Below are 23840 nucleotides of genomic sequence, written 5' to 3'. Positions count from 1 at the left end.
AACGGTACTCTCAATGATTAAATCATTGCATTGTTGCTTATAATAAATAGTTCTTCTTTCGTTTAGTTATTCATTTGTTTTTTGGACCACATCGCATATTGTGAGTGACAACGATTCAAAGTGAATTGTTAACAACTAATAATAAAGCTGAGAATTTTGAAATGTACCTTTAAACTCAAGGTGGCCTTATTATCTTCAATGGTTTTCAATTCAATATCAGGTTCATCCAAAGGTTCTATATTATAAGTAGAAACAAAGAAAAATTATACAATATGTATACGAACTGCAATCCATAGATACGCAATGTGCTTTGCAGATTGTAGAGCCATATAATTTCAGATAAATAAAATATATTAATTTCAAATATACACCCCAGTCAATTGGCCAACAATCATAATGTGTTAAAACTAGTCAAGTATATTAGATATAAGTTGTTTAAGGGTAGTGTAGAAATATTGCCTCATAGTTGACATTGTTCCCATGAGCCACATTTCAAATGTGTGACGAATTGGCTAAATTCGTATGCCATTTGTTTTACTTTATTAAATACATATATAAATATAACTATATGTATACTTATAATGGAAAAAAAAATATAATAATAATATTTAGGTTTAATTGTATTATTGAATCACGAGCAGTGTGTGGTTTGAAAAAAAGATTTCAACATTCTGTTTATAACTTACTTGTACATATGGTTTTTGTTGATCCAATTGCACTTGCTGGTCCATCTACCTCAATACCACCAACCAACCTCGAAAATTGAGAATAGAATTGATATTCTGTATTTGGGACAAGATTATCAATAGCAATTAAACTATCGTTTTGTTCTTCTGTTATCAAATCCATTTGCGACGATTTATACGAAAGCTTTCGCTTTGTAATTGTCCCTGTTCCATAGTCTTCACCGGGAATCCAAGTGACGTCAAACATTAGAGTGGTTGCTGTCTGGTTTACAACAGTCGGCGGTTCAGAGCGGTATGGTAATGCTAATTATTAAAGAAATGCAAAGCATCATGATTAATTATTTAACAACAATGTCCAATTCTCTGCTATCGTATTACCTTATTGTACCTCACAGTGAAAGGACACCATTATGCCTACTAATAACAGTAAGTTATGATACATTTTACATTCACATATAATTATACTTTCCTTTTTCGAGGATAATTGGTGATATTGAGGTTGATGAACCAAGTGCAATTGGGTTAACAATTTCTTTTTAAATAAGTTTGATATTGAAAATGTGTGTAGTTGGTCGCTTTCTTGTACATGCTTTAATTGTAGCCTATATTCTGGGTTGACCAACTAGCATAGGTGTTTAGCACCTGTTTGGTCTTTTCTTGCCTTTTATATTTATTTTGCTTTGTATTGTATAGGCCTATGGCAGAAAATTGAATAAAACAAATAAATACTTAATGACGTATATTAATTTAGCCTTCCTTACCTATGCTGCAGTTTGTTCCAGCCCAAGCTTCATGACATCCATTACCGCAACTTCCATCTTGATTACAATCTTCAGAGTCTTTGCAGTGACATGGAAAGTTACACAAAACACCAAAAAATCCAGACGGACATGACGTAGGCTCTTTATAAACAGAGCATAATTGGTATTATATTAACTACTTTCAAAGCAAAATAACAGTTTCGAAGTGTTTTGCAATAATTATTGACCGATAGTCGGTATATTTAACTCATTGGTTACATGGGTATGTCAGTAATGAACTATTTCTATGTTTTTAAACACATAGATAATTATCATACAGTCAATGCATTATACACTTATGTAGGGGGTAAGAAGACTTAATGTTATCATACTACCTAGACATTTTTCTCCAGTGAAACCAGACGAACATGTTGACCCAGAAGCACATCCTATGTTTATATCTAAATTGCTTATACCTCGATTACAATCTTCATTGGCACAGTTACATTTTTGCCGACAGTCTGCTCCATAGTATAAATCCTCATCTGAGACATCGGTGTCGTCTGGGTATAAATCCGTACACGCTTAAAAACATAATAGGTTAAAACATGGAAGAAGTGAATGATTCCATTGAAACATTATTCTGATTTGTAGCCCAATAACAACAACTAAAATTAGGCCTACTAAATATAACAACAACAATTGAATCGATAATAGGAATTAGGCATAGTTCTCTGTACACAGTTGCGATTTCAAAGTCGTACCGTAAAACCATAAAACCTCGAAAAGAAGCCCACGATCAAGATGGGCTTCTTTTCGAGATGGGTTCTTTTCTAGATTATTAAAAAAAATTTCATGTATAACTGTAACAAATGACCATCACCATACAAGATTTATGAGTAGGCATATGCATAAACATCTCGATAGATTGAGTGTACTCAATGTCATGACTTTATTTTACTGTGATATTTATAGGCCTAATGTGCAAGAGAATCACCATTTCAAATAGTAACAGCACATTTGTTTGTACGTTATGAATGTAGAGAAAAGATATAATAATATTAAGATTAATTTATAGATCGCTTTTCAACAAAAATTAAAAAAATTAAATAACAATTATCGTGGTTGCGTTAAAAATAGGCCTACAAAATAGAAGGTTGAAAATGATTTTTAAAAAGGTTATAAAACACAAAGTGAAAATAACAATAACAAAGGCGGAAATAGTTTAGAGAGTAAAGTAAAGTAACTTCGAAGGTGAAACTAAAATGAATGGACGAAGGCCACTGGTAAACTATAATATGCTACAAACCTTTTGTACAATCGTTCCCAGTAAAACCATTAATGCATGCACATCCAACTGGATCTGGGGGACATAGTAAAGCTCCACTGCATCTGTTACTACCACCACACACAACTTCGCACTTACGACCCCAGTTGTTATTTCCACAGCCTAATAACAGGCAGTATACATACATTGATCACTTTGTGAATATTATCGGATCCATTATTGCGGATTATATTCCAAATTGGGGCCTATTATGTGTATGTTCTTTAATTTTTATCACAAACCTATTATATTATTTCAAGTCGTTAACCTAAATTGTACCTGGAGGACGATATTATAACGGGGTGTTTAACAATAAGGGGTTATTTCAGTGTTTATCAAAGCACAGTGAAAGTTTCGACTATTGAACACCAATTAACCTGAATCACATTTTTTATAATGAATTTAAACATATCGATGACATCAAAACTATTCTACTGCATGCATTGCATGCCATTACCTTCTAGACAATAAGTGCCTTCAAATCCTGCTGGGCAAATACAGACACCCGTCTTATCATCACACACTCCGCCATTATAACATACGGGACAGTCCATTTCACAATCTGGAGGATTCCATTTTGGTGAGGGACAAGCTGAAAAATTTTATTATTTAGTCCCATCAAAAAATGAGTTTGAATTTAAGTAGGCCTACATAATACAAATCTTGATCTGGCGTTTAATTTATAGCTCTTTATCAAAAATTATTTGTGTCAAATGATAACTTTGTAAAAACAGCTGTGATATTATGATTGACTTACCTCTAACAATAAGTCTCATGATACCATGGTTACCATCCGGACTATCACTTGTATAACATTCATATATGCCATCATCTTTCATCCGTATGTTATCAATCACAGCAGACGTATTACCCCTCAGATTGTGTATTTCATCACCGTAATTATGTCTCCAACGTAAATCGTTAAGAGCACCACCTTTACCAAGATTAATAGTGACAGACTCTCCAATACCGACGGTTATCGTTCTGTACTCCATGACAATAGTAGCTGTATTAACAAACCATCAATAAAGTGCTGTTACAAACATTTTCATTTCCATTTAAAAATGATATGAGATACATCATGGCATTATTGTACTCACCAGAATTAGACAGCAATACAATTGCTGAATTTGTGACTACTTCACCTTTCCTTGCTTCAAATGAAAATACACCAACTCTATCTGTCTGGGGTTGTAAGTTAGCAATACCTAGATACGTGAAAAGATCCCTCAATGAACGATGTGAAACCCTACTATTTGCAGGAAAAATTTTACTTCCATCATTGACTGTACCAATATCATTCCAAGTCACGTTGTCTTTCCCAGGAATATTCTTGTATAATATTCCGACTGACAAATCTCGAATGTCTCTGTCTTCTCTAAGCGCGTATCCTCGAAACTCACTACTAGATGGTGTTGCAGAATATACTGTTATATCTAAGGGATCTAAATAAAATAAAAAAGCAATAGTGATTATAAGCCATGGTGGTTATTAGTGTTTAGTTATTTAACTTGTCTTGCTTTTAAGTATATGTAGTAAACTTCTGTCTATTGTAAAGTGGATGATTCTTTTTGCAATCTGGTAAGTTTTAATTTTTTAAAAGCTGTTCCTCCATGGCTAGGCATTATTATTTACAGTCATAAAGACAGTTTATTGACTAATGGTATTTGATTGATACAGTGAGTGTGCGTAGGATTGGTATATCCTGTGGATTATATTCAACAAATAATTATTGCAGTATGCCTATCTGCAATCGTGCTGTTTTCCTGTGCCTTACTATATTTTTCGAAACGCACCTGTCCAATATAAAGTTAAAATATATTATAACAGACATAAAAATAATTGAAAAAAAGGTGTTAAATGATGTTGAAAACAAACCGTTAATAAATACTTGTCATGTTTTTGATGAGGACGTGAGAAAACCAGAATATTAAGTAAAGGTAGGATTAATGACTAAACATATTTTAATATTATTATTGTAGAGTAAAGGTTTAAGATGATTTAGTGAAAACGAATTACGTCTGTTATATTGTGTAACTGTAAACATTGCGTAAATGTGGTAAATGGTTTCATAAAGCAATATATAGTTTTATAAATATTCGGGAACGATGAAGATTAAACATTATGGTGGACAAAAGACTAAAATAAAGAATGAAATAAAAAAGGCCGCTTAAGGTATACCAATAATTCCACAAAAGACATGACAAAAAACAAGCCAATTACACTATGTATCATACCTGATAATCCGGATTGAAACGTCAAAGAAGAAAAGGCTAGGCCTATGACTAGACGGATACAGTTTGGAAAACGTTTAGCCAACATTTCCACTAAAGTTTACACATGTTCACTTTTGTATTCTCCAGAATCAGTAGGTGCTTAGTAAATATCGCACGTGGTTATATACGTCTTAATGTAAAGTAATACAATAGTACGAGTTAATAAGAGAATGCACTACACAAATTCATAGTCAGTAATATTGTGAACTACTTCCTTGTGTAATATCATTGTTCACTCGTGACAGGCTTTATCCATGGAATACTTTATGTCTAATAATAGTTCTTTTATTTCCCCATCGCTAACCCGGTACTAAAAGGTGAATACAATTCAAACAATTCCGCCTTAATTCAAATAACTATACTGTTTATTGTAGTATGCAAATAAGAAGGTAAATAAAGAAAAGAAGAGGCATTATTGGATGATTTTTTACCTTTGTGTTCAGTAATATAATTTTATCTTTATGTTATTGTTTAGCAAAATTAGTACTATTATTTCCAAGTTGGTGTTATACAATATTTAAACAGTTTTTTTATATTTTTGATGGCAAAAATTCCTTCAGAGTTTCTTCAGAATTAAATAATAATATTAGATAATAATAATAATAGTAATCTAATAATTACGTAGACTTCGTATAAGGAAATAACTAATCATTATAAGGAGGAGGTTAGGTTACAGCTGCTTGGTGAGAGCGATCGACCATGGAGAAATAACCTATTTATCCATGTTTATACAATAACTTATTTATACAAAGTTTATGTTTATTCTATTATTACTTTGTATCAAAGTGCGAGGGTACCATTGTGTTTATTTATAAAAGAGATCCGTTTTGTGACATTTCTGCAGCACTATACTTAAGATGGGTCAAATAATTTATTTGTAGATCACGCTTCAACGCGTCATTTAAATAGTAAATATAATACACAAAAATATAAAATTGAAGAAATTAAAATCAAACATGGCTAAGAACTAAATTTTTAATACAACGTCATCATCAATTATAGGCCTACTCTTGATTATTGTAAATGGTTTATTGATAAATTCCAGAAATTTTAAGTAGTAGGAGCTACTATTCTTTTAAAATTTAAGGAAAATGAGAGTTTATTGCAAGGAGGAAACAAATTTACACGAAAATATGGTGTTAAATCCGAATTATTTTTTACAGTGTGCTTTGCATTACCTATTATTTTGATAATATTGACATAAAGGAAAACAAAGCGTACTTAGTATATTTAAGTACTGTATGAATAAAAACATTAAAATCACGGGCCCTAGTTAGAAGTATAACTTGTCTCACTCTAGGGTCCAGAACAAAGATCTAAAACAAATACAGTAAGCTTAAACTAACCAAGTTATAATTATTATGTATTAATACTAGACAAAACTATTGATGCTTAAGTAATAATAATTAAAAAAAACAAATAGAACTGTATATTAGGGTTCTTTATAAAAAAAATTGAAAACAACAATATTAACAATCTTTAAATTATTTTCTAGGCTTTTAAAACTAAAATGATAATTTGAATGATAATATTGTTTTAAAGATTTTTGGACTGTAACATATTTACCACTAGGAGAATACCATCTTTTTACGAGCAAGACCGCAAGTGCTTCTATGTTTTTGAATAGTAAAAATGGTCTTAAGTGTACTACGAACTATCTGTTCAGGGAAAAAAATGGGAGAAAATCCTATTTTAGTGTAATTTTTTTACCTTTTCTTTGTATTGTATTTTATATGGAATTTTGTTATTCTTAAATAAATTGATCCATCAATCAATAAAAAGCTGTTTTTAAGGAATTATTTATAATCAATCAATTGTTTCTGTAGGCCCATAGTATTTTTTAAATATTTTTTTCAAATATAGAATAATTGTGACTTTGAGTTTTTCTTTACTTGGTAAAAGGAAAACTATTAAAAGATAAGAAAAAATCGTTATTACAAATGATAAAAGTTTAAAAAGCTGTTTCTACAGGATTGTTATCAGAGTACGACAAGATAGTTATCTTAAGATTCTTTCAATCAAATTATATAGGCCTATTTAAGATAGTAAAGGTAAATAGGAAATGTTAACTAACTTGTAGCCTACGTAGAAAAAATACATATCCATTTTTAGAATATTAATGGTTTTAAACAATTGATTATTAAGTCATATATAATTTTATGGTATCAGTACAATGTAAAGCTGTTGTGTCTGTTTTTTTTTAAATGAAAATTGCCTCATGTGCCCTGTAAGTTTTTACTTTTGAATAGAGGATACAAAAAAATCTTTAGTAAAAATGATTACAGTTTAAGAACCTGTTTCTACAGGATTATTATCAGATTGACGACAAGATTAATTTAAGATTCTATAAATTAAATTATATATTTAAGATAATAAAGTTATGAAATGTTAACCAACTCGTAACCTACTTAGAAAAAATACATATCCATTTTATAGAAAATTTAAAGAATTGATTATTAAGTAATATTTAACTTTTGTATATTATAGTATCAAATGTAATGTTGTTGTGTCTATGTGTTTTAGTGGAAAAGTACTTCGTGTGCCCTGTAAGTTCGTACTTGTGAATATGACTCGGCTCAAAAAACTCGTTTGGATGGTGGCAAAAATTGGTAAAAAAGAAATACTACTTGATATGCATTTCATTTAAAGATTTTTGAGAGGCGAATTCACAAATCATGGTAGGAAGTATACAGAAAACAATTATCGTCGTTTTCTGGCGGTGAGGGTGGGATATCCACAAACTATACAACTTGAACATTTTGTTATAACAAAAGGAATCTGATTGCTATATAGGAAGTGTTTTAGAGAAGAGCTACTGCGCGTTCTTTTACTAACCACTAGTTTTGCAGATAGTAATTCTATGTATACATATATCTAGTTAAAACTATTGACATCATTTATTTTTTCCAGTACTATGTACCTATAGACTTTTTCTTCGGTTGTATTCCTCATTTATCAATCGTATTGCCGTAAACATGTTCCGGTACTGGCGGCTCCGGGTTTGCGTAAACGTGTTCAGCAGAAGAAGTAGCAACAACAGTAGGCTTAATACCTTCATATTCATTTCTTCATCTTTTTTCGATAATGTTTGATAATCAGTATCTATTGTGCATACATTGGGTTGAGCAGTAGAGGATTTACCAACGTCCTTTTCTGAGTGTTTTCCTCTAAATGTAAAATTAAAGTGTAGAAAAGTTTTTATATTTCATCAACGGTCAACGCGGGTAAAGAAGCGTCTTGGTTCAGTTTTTCAGTATTTAACGGTGGAAATAATGCCAAAATAAATAAAAGTAATGACCTATATTTTGCTGAAAATCTAAGTCTAGCTTTCTTATATTCCTTGGTTGTTTTCTTTAACTCATGTTAGGCCGTTTAGTGTAAACAATTTCTTTGTAAGTCAAATAGGCCTATTAGGTTGCCAAAATGATGAAATTAAAAACCTTAAAAATTGTCTATATATGAAAGATTTCAATTCAGAATAAAAAGTCAAAAATGTAAAGGAAGGAAGTTAGGTGTCTGTAAGATGAAAATTTTAATTAAACACATTTATATTCCTGAATTTTGATTGTTTTACAAACTCTTTTGCCACCATTAACCACTTTTGTCAGAAAGAGTTGATCTTAACTATGGAAGTCATCTAATTTCTTCCATTTTTTAAATATAGAAACTTTACTTTACCGTTTTAATATCAAGGTGATAGAAACTGCGATTACTGCTGTAACTATTGAGCCAATTACAAAACTTATAACGTAACCAGGAAATATAAAAATATTTTGTTAAATAGGTTCATTTGGACCTGGTAATATAATGTGATAAAAAGTTACTTCTATATGATCCAATATAATGTCAAGATTGTAAGATGATATCGGTACTTACATTTCCAGAGAACTTGACGTTTCGCCTACTAACAGCAAGGCATAATCATAAGTGAATACGTTCTGGTGACGGTGACACGGTTGAAAGTAGCCATTGTGAAGTTTAGGGCAGTGAGCCCTATTGTGGTGAACCTATTTCTAGAATGGCTAGAAGAGGAAGCACTTAAAACAGCTAATACAGAAATTAAGCCACTGATATGGAAAAGATACGTAGATGACGTTTTAGCAGTTGTTCCAGAAGGAGCTGTTGACAACCTTAATCATCATCTTAACTCAATCGATCCCACACACAACATCACTTTCACAACAGAACATATGACTAATAACACTATACCTTTCCTAGACGTCTCCATTTCACTCATTGTCAACAAAATTACTACATCAGTTTAAAGAAAACCTACTCATACCAACCAATATTTACACTTTCATTCATGTCACCCATTACAACATAAATTGAGTGTTGTGAGCACACCTGTGGACAGAATGTTGTTTCCACGCAAAAATAACAAGATAATGAAGTTAAAATCATAACAAGTGCTCTATCAGCATGCGATAGAACGACAATGCAGAAAAGAATGAAAACTTAGAAAGAAAAAAAGGAAGTATTGGAATTCCATATATCCCAAATTATGTCGGAAAGAATACGAAGATGCCTAAAAGAACATAACATTAACACATACTTTATTCCTGAAAACAAGTTAAGAAACCAGTTAGTACACCCAAAAGACAAAATTAAAAAAGAAGACACTTGTGGTGTTGTTTATCAAGTGAACTGTCACAACTGCAATAGTATGTACGTTGGAGAAACAGGACGAGCGCTGAAGACCAGGATCAAAGAACATAAAACCGAAGTTGTAGAACAATGCAAAGGTGTTTCAACCAGATCAAGCAGAACGTCGGCGTCAGAAATGTTTCACAGCTCGGCTATCACGGATCATATGGCGACTCTTGGTCACACACCCAATTGTAACAACATCAAAATCTTAGCAAAAGGAACTGAATGGAACACAAGAAAAATAAAAGAAGCGATACATATAAGATTACACCCTAATAATATGAATAGAGATGAAGGAGCATATGAACTATCGCACAATTACGATAACATTCTAAAACGTACAGAGACCGACCCCCGCACATCCCGCTTGGATAACACCACCGTAAACTTCACAATGGCTCCTTTCAACCGTGTCACCGTTACGTCACCAGAACGTATTCACTTATGATTATGCCTTGCTGTTAGTAGGCGAAACGTCGAGTTCTCTGGAAATGTATATAATCTTACAATCTTGACATTATATTGGATCATTATAGAAGTAACTTTTTATCACATTACATTTTATATTTGTTTTATTGTTTCTATTGATGACGTGCCTGTGGTTCAACTGAATCTAAAAAGCTAAAGATAAATGATGTTACACACCTCCTATCTGGTTTGAGTTGTCTTCTTGTTGGTGATCATAATCTGTTCCAAACATAACTTTCTTGGTGTCAGATGTCCCATTCACATTTGAATATGACGCTAATACTGTAAATGTATATTCTTTACCTGACTCAATGTCAAATACAACTTCAGTTTGTGTTGTGTTTCCTTGCTGAAATATTCCATCACCTGACAGTTCATAATAGTAGGTCACCTGATAATCTGGGATGTCACACGTAGAAGCTTTCCACTTTATCTGTAAATATGTTCCGTTTGTGAATGGATTACTTTCTATCGATGGTTCTGTAGTGGTGAAACACAGCATAAAGACCAATCTTTATAATACCATAAGCTTATAAAATTATGAACAGTGAAGTTTTATACTAACGTTGTTTTCTCTATATATCTCAACTCTATTTCAAGTAAAAGTAAAAACAATTTTTAACAACCTGCTTGATCATTTTTTAACTATTCAAAATACCTTTTTATTATATATATATATACCTTCATTATTTATATATATATATATACCTTCATTATTTACATTTCTAACATGTAAAAACATTTTTAATCATATATTTCTATTTATTTTTTAATATTTTCTACCATTTTAACTCTCATTTCTATTATTGTATTTTTCTGATTGTGTACTTGTTATTGAAATTGATTTTGACCAAATAAATTAATGAATAAACACATTATTTACTTATTTTTTAGTAAAATGACTATAAATACCTGATGGCGGTGTCTGTATCGTTATGTCTTGTCCCCAATCACCAGCTATCTCAATATTATTAACAACTCGAGCGTTAGCAACATAAGCAGTACAACTTGACAATCCTGATAGTTTAACTTCCAATTGATTACTACTTGTTGTATTGATTACATCTTGTACATTTCCATATATGTCCGAGTATTGCACTTGGTATCGAAGAATGTAGTTACATTGGATTCGATCATAATCATACGAAACAGACTAAGAATAATATATTATACAAACAATGATTGTTTATGAGTGTAATGGTACAAAAAATGGCATTGATGAATGATGAAAGGTTATATATCATTTTTGTACCACTACACGAATATAAAACATTTGATTTATTTAAAATCTAAATAGATTCCTGTCAATTGAATCAACTAAAAGGTAGGCCTAGGCAAGGCCTACGTTAGATTGAAATTTATTAAAACAGTAACATTTGATTTTTAATAATATTATATCAAATATTATATTCATATGGAGTTTATAAATGCACCTACTGTCAATTATGTCAACAAACGACCACACAATCCTAGGCCTAGCAAGCCTAAAACGCCTAGTTCTAGGCCTAATACTAACAAGCCTAGGCCTAGCTAAATACGACTGAAACTCATCTAGACCAGAGCCATATATATAAAGAGTTACGACATTGGATTATAGTCACGTGATATGCAGATCAATTTGTGTCAAACTTGTCTCCGTTATTGCATGTAAAGTATAGGAGCAAGAAAATACTTTAAACTTTTTCTTATATTTAAAAAAATGTAATTGCACATTTTACGGTGAAATATCGATGTGCACAGCGTACAGAAGTACTTGCGGCAAAGAATATTGCGCGCGCGTGCGCTAATACATTATAAAGTTCGATTGATTGATTTTGGAACGAAACATCCCATAACTACGTCCTATTAATAACAATTATGTAATATTTTCAATTCATAATGCATGCTTTGATGACTAAATAAAATAATAAAGTGTCGTGGATATATTTGTTAATATATTGAATAGGGTATGAACAATATTAAAATAATAAAGGCAAATTATTACAAATGAAATGATGAACGAGTCTCTGAAAGTTTGTGTCAAAAACACACAGAGAGCCATATACTGTATAAAAAGAGGGGTGAATTTGTGTGTTTTTTGTATTGGTTCATGCTTTGATGTATCCTGACTTGCATGTAGGCCCTAGCATTTATTCTTTTGTTATTATAGACACAATATATATATGTTACCAAATTAATACCATTAATAAAATTAATTACTAAAATAAAAACGGAATATAAGCGTTATTTCATAGACAAAAAAATCTAAAAATAGTGCATGAACTATAGGAAAACGCTATACAAAAGAGACGCGCGCGCCCTCAGCGTGCGAATTCTTTGACACAAAAATGGCTTCTAATTTTCAATGTCGTAACTCTTTATATATATGGCTCTGATCTAGACTAATTATGTTTCTATACAAAATAGGTGGCGCTGTTGTTTTCAAAAGCAGTAGTATAAAAGAAATATTTTCCAAACGCGAAAAGATTTTTTTTTCGTACACGAAAAAAAAGTACTATTAAACGATCGTTTAATAGTGCGTACTATTGCACGCCATGTGACCAACAATCAATTAAATGGCAGAAATTTATTTAGGTGTTATATAAAATAAAATATAATATTTAAGGTATAACGAGAAAAGTGCCATATTTATATTTAAAATGCAATTTAAATCGCCATAACAACAAATTTACATGAAACATAGAAACCGTCAAGAAGAATGAAGCTGAACATTTTTAAATACCTTTAAACTCAAGATGGCCTGATTATCATCAATGGTTTTCAATTCAATCTCAGGATCATCCAATGGTTCTATAAGAGATATAAATAATACAACTTGATTAATACTGAGAAAATAGAAACAAATTTGGTATTATATCAAATATTTTAAAATATTCTAGTATCAGTCCAACAATCCTGATGGGCAAAAATCATTCCAGCATTATTCAATATAAGTTGTTAAAGGTTAGGTACCACCTTACATGTTCCATTGTACCCATTTTTCCGGCGACGGCCAAAGTCGTATGCCAATTTCTGTAAAATCCTAGTTTTTACTTTATTGAATTTTCTGAAATTGCTGATTGTTTAGGTGATTACCGTAGTAGTTTACTTAAATAATTTTAAAAATGCTAATAGTATAGCTTACTTGTACATGTGGTTTTTGCTGATCCAACTGCACTTGCTGGTCCATCTACCTCATTACCATCAACCATCCTCGACAATTTAGAATAGAATTGATATTCTGTATTTGGGACAAGATTATTAATAACAATTAAACTATTATATAGTTCTTCTGTTGTTAAATCTATTTGCGATGATTTATACGAAAGCTTCCGTTTTGTAATTGTCCCTGTTCCGTAGTCTTCACCACGAATCCAAGTGACGTCAAACGTTATACTTGTTGCTGTCTGGTTTATCACTGATGGCGGTTCAGAGCGGTACGGTAGTGCTAATGAATAAAGAAACGAAAATCACTAGTTTTATTTAAAAAAATATATCTCCATACATTCTCTGCTATCTTATCTTATTTTAAATATAAATTACAGTAAAAGTGCACCATTATGCCTACTAATAGCATTAATTTATTATAACACATTTGTATTCATCGCATAGAGTTGTACTTTATATAATGGATCCTGTGTATGTTTCATTACCTATGCTGCAGTTTGTTCCAGCCCAAGCCTCGTGACATCCATTATCGCAACTTCCATCTCGATTACAATCTGCAGAGTTCTTGCAGTGACATAGAAAGTTACACAAAACACCAAAGTATCCAGATAAACATGACGTAGGCTCTTTAAATCAAAGCATAATATGATTAATATCAATAACAATTTAAATTAAACGTGATCTCATCCTTACTTGGTGAAAGAAAGAAAAATTATGTTTATGATCGAGACGTACGCGGGCCTCGTACGTAATCCACCGTATTTTATGGAAATAGAGAAAGTCGCGGCCGACATTATTTGAAACTTTCAGTTCTTGAAGTTTGGATTATAAGAATGTTAGGGCGCGCGGGACCCATAGTTTGCGAAACGTCGTGTTAAATATGTGACAAATACGTTTGTAATGAACATCGAGATGTAATTTATTTATTTTTTAATTATTACTAGATAACGTAAGTGATACTGGCACAATCGTTCATAACATTATTGATTGGAGGGTAATAAGTCTTAATTATATCATACTACCTAGACATTTTTCCCCAGTGAAACCAGTCGAACATGTTGACCTGGAAGTACATCCTATGTCTGTATTGGATACGGTTGGAATTCGATTACAATCGTCATTGGCACAGTTACATTTTTGCTTACAATCTGCTCCATAATATATATCCTCATCTGGAACATTGGTGTCTGGGTATAAGACCTCACAGGCTTAAACACATAATAGGTTCAAACATGGAATAATAAATGAAGACAGTTTTTATGTTCTTTATAAAATATTCAGTTGAAACGTTATTCTCATTTCTTGTCTAACAACAACAACTAAAATTAGTCAGGCCTACTAATAATAATAGGAATTAGGCATATGCCTACAAAGTTGCGATTTCTAGTAGAAAAAAAGAAATAATACTGTAATATTTTAACGAGACGGTATGCCAGTTATTTTATAATTTATTGTACACTGCATTTACACCATCATCTGTCAAGAACTAATTTGTCGTCACCATATTCACGAGTAAGTATCAACATCTCGTATACAAAAACTAGAATATACCAGAACAAGAACTCAATTCAATAACTTTATTTCAACTCGACATAAGGCAAAGAAACGTGATATATCGCACAATAGTTATAGATAAGATAACATAAATATTATGATGCGTTATAATGTATTGTAAAAGAAAAAAGTAAAGTAAGGTAAACTAAAATGAGTGGACAACTAAACTAAGAATACAGTTACATGATTTACAAACCTGTTTTACAATCATTTCCTCCAAAACCATTGATGCATGCACATCCAACTGGATCCGGTGGACAGAACAGACGTCCGTTGCATATCCCACCAGAAGAACACGCAACGTCGCAGTCACGACCCCAGTTGTTATTTCCACAACCTGTTTAACAGAAAAGAAGTACAATTTTAAAAAACAACATTCAGAAATTCCAATAAAATGGATTTTATTCGTATTATATTTTTATTGTTGTATATGAATGACACTACTTTATAGCAAAGCAAATAAAAATTCATTTTGTTTCCATAATTGTGATCATATGGTCGCCCATTAACCGTCAATTATAAATCGTATAGAACGAACTTTAAAATGAAATAAGCTTGATAATTATTATTTGTATTACCAGTTAGGCAATTAGTGCCTTTGAATCCTGCTGGGCAAATACAGACACCCGTCTTATCGTCACAAATTCCACCGTTATAACATACGGGACAGTCCATTTCACAATCTGGAGGATTCCATTTTGGTGAAGGACAAGCTACAGGTTAACAATCATAAACCGAATTTATTTTGTTATATAATATAAAACCAATAAGAAGATAAAATATTTAATTATATCATTTTAATTCCATAAGAAAATGAGTTTGGATTTATGCAGGCCTACATAATAATAAAAACAATCTTGATCTGGCGTGCAGCCTAATATGACTGCTCTTTATCAAAATGCCTTTGTGTCATAATTACTCTGTAAACAGTGATTATGACCTACCTCTAACAATAAGTCTCATGATGCCATGGTTACCATTCGGGCTATCACCTGTAAAACATTCATATACGCCATCATCTTTCATTCGTATGTTCTCAATCACAGCAGACGTATTACCTCTCAGAGTGGCAATTTTTTCGCCGTAATTATGTCTCCAACGTAAATCGTTAAGATCACCACCTTTACTGAGATTGATAGTGACAGACTCTCCAATACCAACGGTTATCGTTCTATACTCCATAGCAATAGTGGCTGAGGAAATAATGATTTATTATTATTATTATTATTATTTTTGTTTAGCAATCAGTATTAAACATTTTGTGTAACGTCAATATAGTCTGAAATGAACAATTTCCTAAACAAAACTATAGTACTGTACATAATCCGGGGTAGAGGCATTACTCCCTATGGCCGTTAAGTGACCCACATACCCCAACATTCCAGTAAACAAAATTGAAAACCTTCAGTATATACCATCAACAGGGCTACGTAATGGTTATAGCTAAACAAAGGTATAACTAATTTTCATTTTAAAAATGATGCATCAGGGTATTACTCACCAGAATCAGATGTCAATACAATTGCTGAATTTGTGACTACTTCGCCTTTCTTTGCTTGAAAGGAAAATACACCAACCCTATCAATCTGGGGTTGTAAGCCAGAAATACCTAGGTATGTGAAAATATCCATCCATGAACGAGATGAAACCCTACTATTTGCAGGAAAAATGTTATCTCCATCATTGACTGTACCAATATCATCCCAAGTCACGTTATCTTTCCCAGGAATATTCTTGTATAATATTCCCACTGACAAATCTCGAATGTTTCTGTCTTCTTGAAGCGCGTATCCTCGAAACTCACCAATAGACGTCACCAGTGGTGTGCTAGAATATACTGTTATATCTAATGGATCTAAACAAAATAGAAAAATATATATATTGTGAGTACAAGCCTGGTAGTTAATGTTTATTTATTTAAATTTTTTTCTTGAATTAAAGTAGTGCACTGGTTATTAAAATGTGAATGAATCTTCTTGAAATCTAGTAAATATATATTTTAAAAAGCCGTTCTTCTATGGAGGCATATTCTTTACAGTCATAAAGGCATATTGACTCATGATATTTGACCAGTAGATTATATTCAACAAAATACTGCAGTATCTGCCTTACCGTTTTTAGAAACGCACCTGTCTAATAAAGCTAAAAAATATTAAAACAGACATCTAAAAATATGTTTAATGATGTTGAAACAGTATGTCTAAAACCAAACGAAATAAATATCTGGCATATAATATGTTTTGTTGATAAAGTGAGCTATTATAAGAATAATAATGAAAAGTATGATATTTAATAAAGTAAAGGTCTTAATGACGAAACTAATTATAATTAAATATGTGGGTGAATTATTTTGTCGATTATTTGTTGTTGAAACAAACAAGCAAAACGTTTAATAAACTATTTGTGAACAATGATAATTAAAAATTAAGGTGGACTTCCTCCACAAAAAACTAAAATAAAGTAAAACAAAGCACTAAATGTGTACCAATGATACCACACAAGACAAAAAAAAACAAAAAACCGATTAAACTGTTTTGCAAGCCTGGGTAGCTTACCTGATAACCCGGATTGAAACGTCAAAGAAGAAAAAGCTAGGCCTATGACTAGACGGATACAGTCTGGAAAACGTTTAGCCAACATCTTCACTAAAGTTTACACATGAGGTTATATGTCTTAATGTAAGCAATACAATAGTACAAGTTAATAAGAGAATGCACTACACAAATTCATAGTCAGTAGTATTGTGAAGTACTTCCTTCTGTAATATCGTTGTCAATTCGTGACAGGCTTTAATATCCATTGAATGCTTTATCTGTAATAATAGTCCTTTTATTTCCCCATCGCTAAACCCGATACTAAAAGGTGAATACAATTCAAACAATTTCGCCTTAATTCAAATAACCACTGTTTATTGTAGTATACAAACCAGAAGAAAGAAAATGAAGGTAAATAAAGAAGGAAAGATGAGGCATTGTTGGATGATCATTATATCTTTGTATCTAGTAATTATCTTTAGGCCTATGTTATTGTTTAGGGCTATGTTAAATTGTAGCAAAATTAGTAGGCCTAGGCTACTATTACTCCCAAGTTGGTGTTATACAATATTTAAAAAGTAAATTTTTTAAAGGCAAAAATACCAATAATAAATATCAACACCGTCATAACAACTTTCTCACTACAGTTCCTTTAGAATTAAACAATAATCATATTACGTAGACTTCGTATAAGGAAATAACTAATCATTATAAGGAGGTGGTGTTAGGTTCTTGGTGAGATCAATCGACCATGGGGAAATAATTTATTTATCCATGTTTGTACAATAACTTATTTATACAAAGTTTATGTTTATTCTATTATTTGTATGCCGCGGAGAGTACCATTGTGTTTATTAATAGAAAAGAGATCCGTTTTGTGACATTTCTGCAGCACTATACTTAAGATTATTTGTAGATCACGCTTCAACGCGTCATTTAAATAGTAAATATAATACACAAAAATATAAAATTGAAGAAATTTAAATCAAACATGGCTAAGAACTAAATTTGTAATACAACGTCATCATCAATTATAGGCCTACTCTTGATTATTGTAAATAGTTTATTGATAAATTCCAGAAATTTTAAGTAGTAGGAGCTACTATTCTTTTAAAATTTAAGGAAAAGGAGAGTTTTTTGCAAGGACAATGTAAAGCTGTTGTGTCTATGGTTTTTAGTGGAAAATGGCCTCATTTGCCCTGAAAGTTCGATACTTGTGAATAGAAATCCAGTATAGTATAATAGTAGTACAGGTTGTATTCTTCATTTATCAATCGTGTTACTATAAACATGTTCCGATTCTGGTGGCTCGGGGTTCGCGTAATCGTATTTAGCAGAAGTAGTAGCAGTAGGCTTAATTACTTCATATTCACTTTCTTCAATTTTTTTCTGCAATGTTTGGTAATCAGTATCTATTGTGCATACATTGGGTTGAGCAGTAGAGAATTTACCAACGTCCTTTTCTGAATGTTTACGACGAAATCTAAAATGTGTAAAGTGTGAGTGTTATATTTCATCGGTCAGCGAAGGATCAAGTATGTTAGTGGAATTTGTGAGCAATGTGTGCATAAAAATAATGGTCTGTTATGGAAAAATAAGGTAAAAAGATTAACTAAACACATTTTATTTACATTTTCGAATTTCACTTGCAAATTCCATTGACTTATTGTGTCATTATTTAATATATTCATTTAAACCATAGAAACATACTTTACCGTTGTAATATTAAGGTGATGGCAACAGTGATTAATGCCGAAATTATTGAGCCAATTACAAAACCTATTACATAACCTGAAAATACAAAATGACATAATTGTATGCGTTTTCTCAACGACGTGTAAGCTTTTTGACGACAAGTCAACTGATCATAAAACTAAATAAGGAAAGATGTTACACACCTTGAGTCTGGTTTGAGTTTTCTTGGTTAGCACAATCTGTTCCAAAAACAACTTTCTTGCTGTCCAATGTCCCATTCACATTTGAATATGACGCTAATACTGTGAATGTATATTCGTTGCATGACTTTATTCCATCACCAATTACAACTTCAGTTTCTGTTGTTTTTCCTTCTTGAAATATTACATCACCTGACAGTTCATAATGGTAGGTCACCTGATAATCTAGGATGTGGCACGTAGAAGCTTTCCACTTTATCAGCAAATGTGTTCCATTTGTGAATGGATTATCTTCTATCGATGGTTCTATTTTTGGAAAAAAGAATAATCAATTACTCTATTATATAAGACTTATAAATACTTTGTTATACGTTAATAACTGTAACAAACCAGTCGGTGCTGTTTGTACTGTTAAGTCCTGTCCCCAATTTCCAGAGATATCCAGGTTATTAACAACTCGAGCGTTTGCGACATAATCAGTACAGCTTGACAATCCTGATAGTTCAACTTCCAATTGAGTACTGCTTGTTGTATCGATTATACCTTGTACATTTCCATCTTTGTCCGAGTATTTCACTTGATATCGAAGAATAGAGTTACATTGGATTCGATCATACCCACTAGAAACTGGCTGAATATAATTTGATAGAAGTAAATAAATTAGCTGAACTAGTACAGTTGAAAACTATATATAGTGCCTCAACAATGAACATTGAACAGTGATACTGGACGAGAATTACATTCAATTGACCCAAGACATGTTGTGTTGTGTTTGTGCAATTAGAAATATAAGATATTGGTTTTCTGTTTAATTATACCTTTAAACTCAAGATGGCCCGATTGTCTTCAACTGCTTTCAATTCTATCTCAGGTTCGTCCAAAGGTTCTATATAATATGTAATCAATTGATTAGTAACTGAGTAAATATGAAGCGACTTTCTTAATATTTAGTGTTTCAATATTGTTGGGTTTTTTTTAAATAAAAAAATAATATAACTATAATTGCTAATTATCATATTATCTAATAATCATATTTGAACTGAAAGAATATACTGATCCTGTGGCAAAAAAAAACAACTTTATCCAATGACATTCTGCTTACTTGTACATATGGTTTTGGTTGATCCGATTGTACTTCTTGGTCCATCTACCTCAATGCCACCAACCATCCTCGAAAATTGCGAGTAGAATTTGTATTGCGTATTTGGAATCAGATTATTAATAATGATTACATTCTTATCCGTTTTTTCAGTTATTGATGTAAATGAATCCATTTGCGACGATTTATACGACAGCTTCCGTTTTGTAATTGTTCCTGTTCCGTAGTTTTCACCAAGAATCCAAGTGACGTCAAACTTCAGAGTGGTTGCTGTCTGGTTTACAACAGTTGGCGGTTCAAAGAGGTATGGTAATGCTAATTATTAAAGAATACATCATTAGGCTTAGATTACACTTTAAAAACTTTAATTCCAGTCACACATTACATTGTATGAAATTTTAGTCGTTTTTTCAAGTTCGTTATACAGAAATAGCTGAGTTCCAAGACTGTATTTATTTACCTATGCTGCAGTTTGTTCCAGCCCAAGCCTCGTGACATCCATTATCGCAACTTCCATCTCGATTACAATCTTCAGAATATATGCAGTGACATGGAAAATTACACAAAACACCAAAGAATCCAGAAGGACATGACGTAGGCTCTGTACAAACAAAATGTATTTAATACTTAATACGATTTAATAATTAATTGATTTTCTAAAGTAATATAAAAAAAAACGTGTTTGCAAATTGATCAAATCGACATATTGTTAACCATTTTTTAGGTGAGTAAATATCAGTAAATATCGTCTATTTGAACAGATTTGTTTCTATAGATAGGGATCACATCAGGTACTTTATTATATTTTTATAGTTTACACTGCATGCGATGTTTATAGTCTATATTGTATTAAACGCGTGCCACGAATTATGCAATCTTATTTAGAAAGGAAAGATGGAATAGAATTAGATAATCTTACGCAAAATCACCTGTGAGGCAATAGCGAATAGCGTAGCGAACATTTCTCTATGGTGAGAATACGTATTAAACAATGATTGCGACAAGAACGATTGTTTAAAGCTAGGTCTATTATATGTTATTTTCGGACACATTGTTTAATACTGAGTGATAATAACGTCGAAAACAATAACGATATTAATAAACAAATAAATAATATAATATTTGAATGAAAGAATTTCAAATAATACCTTGGCATTTGTCTCCAGTAAAGCCAGATAAACATGTTGACCCGGAAGTACATCCTATGTCTTCATTGGATACGGTTGGACTTCGATTACAATCGTCATTGGCACAGTTACATTTTTGCCAACATCCTGCTCCATAGTATAAATCCTCACCTGTGGCATTGGTGTCTGGGTATAAAACTTCACACGCTTAAAAAAAATAATTCACGACATTAGGTTCTAAACGAAGTTTTAACTTACGATAAATATGTTTGCACATTATGTCGTTTCATATGTATACTACAAGTCTAGCCATTACCGTTCGTATCTTATGAAACACTAAGACATATCTAATTGACGGTTTATTACCAGTTAAATACAAACAGGATGCATGAATGTGGATCAACACCTCTACATTTTTGACAATTATGCCATTTGAGCCCCACTATGTAATGGTATGGCCTATATCTGTAAATTCTCTGTGGCTTTTTTACTTCCTTATTCTTTCATCACTCTGTCATTCACTTTTCCCTTTGCTTGTCAAATACTTCATAAGAAACAAAAATTTGCATATTTTATTTCAACTAGACCTAGTAAATTACAAATTAATTGTTGTTCGAAATCTATTCGCAAGGTTATAAATACATATACTAAAAGACAAGTATCACATGTTTTATTGCTGAAAAAGCGTAATTTACGAAAGTAAACTAGAATGGGCGAACGAAGACGTGTAAGTAAATTAATTCTAAAACTAGCTGGTACTCGTTCAGCCTTCGAAAGTTGCGAAGCAAAAAAACATTTTTTTGTACCAATTTTCCGTTCTAATATATAAAGGGGAATTAAAAGATGTCCCAGCTAGAACGGCGCTAGTATCGGACATGCGGTTTAGGAGGAGATAGAGGAACATGTTATAACATAAAAGAAGTTACTGGCAACAACAAACCTGTTTGACAATCATTTCCTCCAAAACCATTGATGCATGTACATCCAATTGGATCGGGTGGACATATTAGATCTCCATTGCACCCGGCTCTTTTGGCGTTGCACAGAACGACACAGTCACGACCGAAGTTGTTATTTCCACAACCTATTTGATAAATAATGTTTAGTTCAAAATTCGGTCCAATCAAATTTGTTTAAAAAATCAACATAAACATATTTACAGTTCTGCTATTACCAGTTAGACAATTAGCGCCTTTAAATCCTGCTGGGCAAATACAGACACCCGTCTTATCGTCACAAATTCCTCCATTATAACATACGGGACAGTCCATTTCACAATCTGGAGGATTCCATTTTGGTGAGGAACAAGCTAATAAACAAAAATAAACACATTTCACCCCTAAGACCGGATTTGTTTAATAATAAAAAAATTATGAAATATAATACAAACTAGCTAAATAGGCCTACTGGCTTTTTAGTCGCGTGGAAGCGACTCTATAGTTCACTATGTTGGTCGGTCGGTCTGTCTGTCGGTCTGTCGGTCTGTCGGTCTGTCTGTCGGTCCGGTATCACTATGCGTTTTATCGCTTTCTGACCTTATCTTGATATCAGTTTAATCTAGCTAAGTCAATTTTTACAGTATATTCCTTATGGCCAGGAATCGATGTGGTTATGTTTTCACGGTGCGCAATAAAAAATTACGCGGTCTACGCACGATTTAACGAAATCACGTTTGTAATCATATCTTCACAACCATGAATCACAATTAAATAAAATTTGGTACTCATAAATTTCAGGGCATAAATCATCATATGGCAATACAATACGCATGCGTACGCGCGCTTAAAATTGTCAAAATTTATTTTCGATGAAATAAGAGTACGTTTCAGGCAATTTTAAGCGTTTACAAAATTGCATGAGTGCGCAGATTTTTGCGCGCGCACTGCGTGTTAAATGTTATTGCGCACTCTTTTTGCCCGATTTCTGTTTTCTTTACTTTTCAACGCGAAATTACGTTATACGAGCACGTCAAAAGTGACAGGCTACGCACGTGTAAATTTAAAAAATATAAATGTTTTTAAACATTTCAACATTTTTAAACATGTTCAGTAATTTCGGTCAGTTGGTAGGTTGGTCGGTCGGTCGGTCTGTCTGTCGGTCTGTCTGTCGGTCTGTCTGTCGGTCCGGTATCACTATGCATTGTAGCACGCGACTTAATGGCTGTTGGCCTTGTTTTTTAATGAAAATGATATTGCTTCCATCGGCTGCAGCGGCTACAACACACCACCACCACTAGAGAAAAGTGTAGGCCTAAATTCACTCTTCCCCGCCACCACTAACAACAACAACAGCATCACCATTGCGCTTTGGGTGTACGTAGGTGTGGATTTATGCACC

At 32.3% G+C, this 23840-nt stretch overlaps 3 protein-coding genes across 3 annotated transcripts in view; all 3 read right to left on the bottom strand.

The window, feature by feature from the left end:
* LOC144842972 (uncharacterized) overlaps positions 1-23840 on the bottom strand; it is a 35442-nt gene that overhangs the window by 9525 nt on the left and 2077 nt on the right. Inside the window, exons 2-9 of the mRNA XM_078699605.1 lie at positions 16350-16703; positions 15793-16041; positions 15427-15561; positions 15045-15185; positions 1822-2010; positions 1448-1588; positions 687-989; positions 168-235 (exon numbers count right to left, since the gene is read on the bottom strand). Of these exons, the coding sequence (XP_078555731.1) occupies positions 168-235; positions 687-989; positions 1448-1588; positions 1822-2010; positions 15045-15185; positions 15427-15561; positions 15793-16041; positions 16350-16703 (1580 nt within the window). The remainder of the gene's footprint in view (positions 1-167; positions 236-686; positions 990-1447; positions 1589-1821; positions 2011-15044; positions 15186-15426; positions 15562-15792; positions 16042-16349; positions 16704-23840) is intronic.
* On the bottom strand, positions 2728-4651 carry LOC144842453 (tyrosine-protein kinase receptor Tie-1-like). Its single transcript, XM_078698898.1, has 5 exons — positions 4645-4651; positions 3854-4198; positions 3511-3759; positions 3211-3345; positions 2728-2876 (listed from the first exon to the last, which is right to left on the bottom strand). The coding sequence occupies exons 1-5, from the start codon at positions 4649-4651 to the stop codon at positions 2728-2730; spliced, it is 885 nt and encodes a 294-aa protein (XP_078555024.1).
* On the bottom strand, positions 5649-14498 carry LOC144842975 (uncharacterized). Its single transcript, XM_078699607.1, has 7 exons — positions 14317-14498; positions 13780-13920; positions 13272-13574; positions 12870-12937; positions 11060-11300; positions 10325-10627; positions 5649-8196 (listed from the first exon to the last, which is right to left on the bottom strand). Exons 3-7 carry the CDS (start codon positions 13336-13338, stop codon positions 8132-8134), a joined length of 744 nt encoding a protein of 247 aa, XP_078555733.1. The 5' UTR covers positions 13339-13574; positions 13780-13920; positions 14317-14498; the 3' UTR covers positions 5649-8131.

This window comes from Antedon bifida, chromosome 5 (assembly GCF_963402885.1).
Source record: "Antedon bifida chromosome 5, ecAntBifi1.1, whole genome shotgun sequence".
In the NCBI taxonomy this organism is placed as follows: domain Eukaryota; kingdom Metazoa; phylum Echinodermata; class Crinoidea; order Comatulida; family Antedonidae; genus Antedon; species Antedon bifida.
This window is presented reverse-complemented; position numbering and strand designations above follow the sequence as displayed.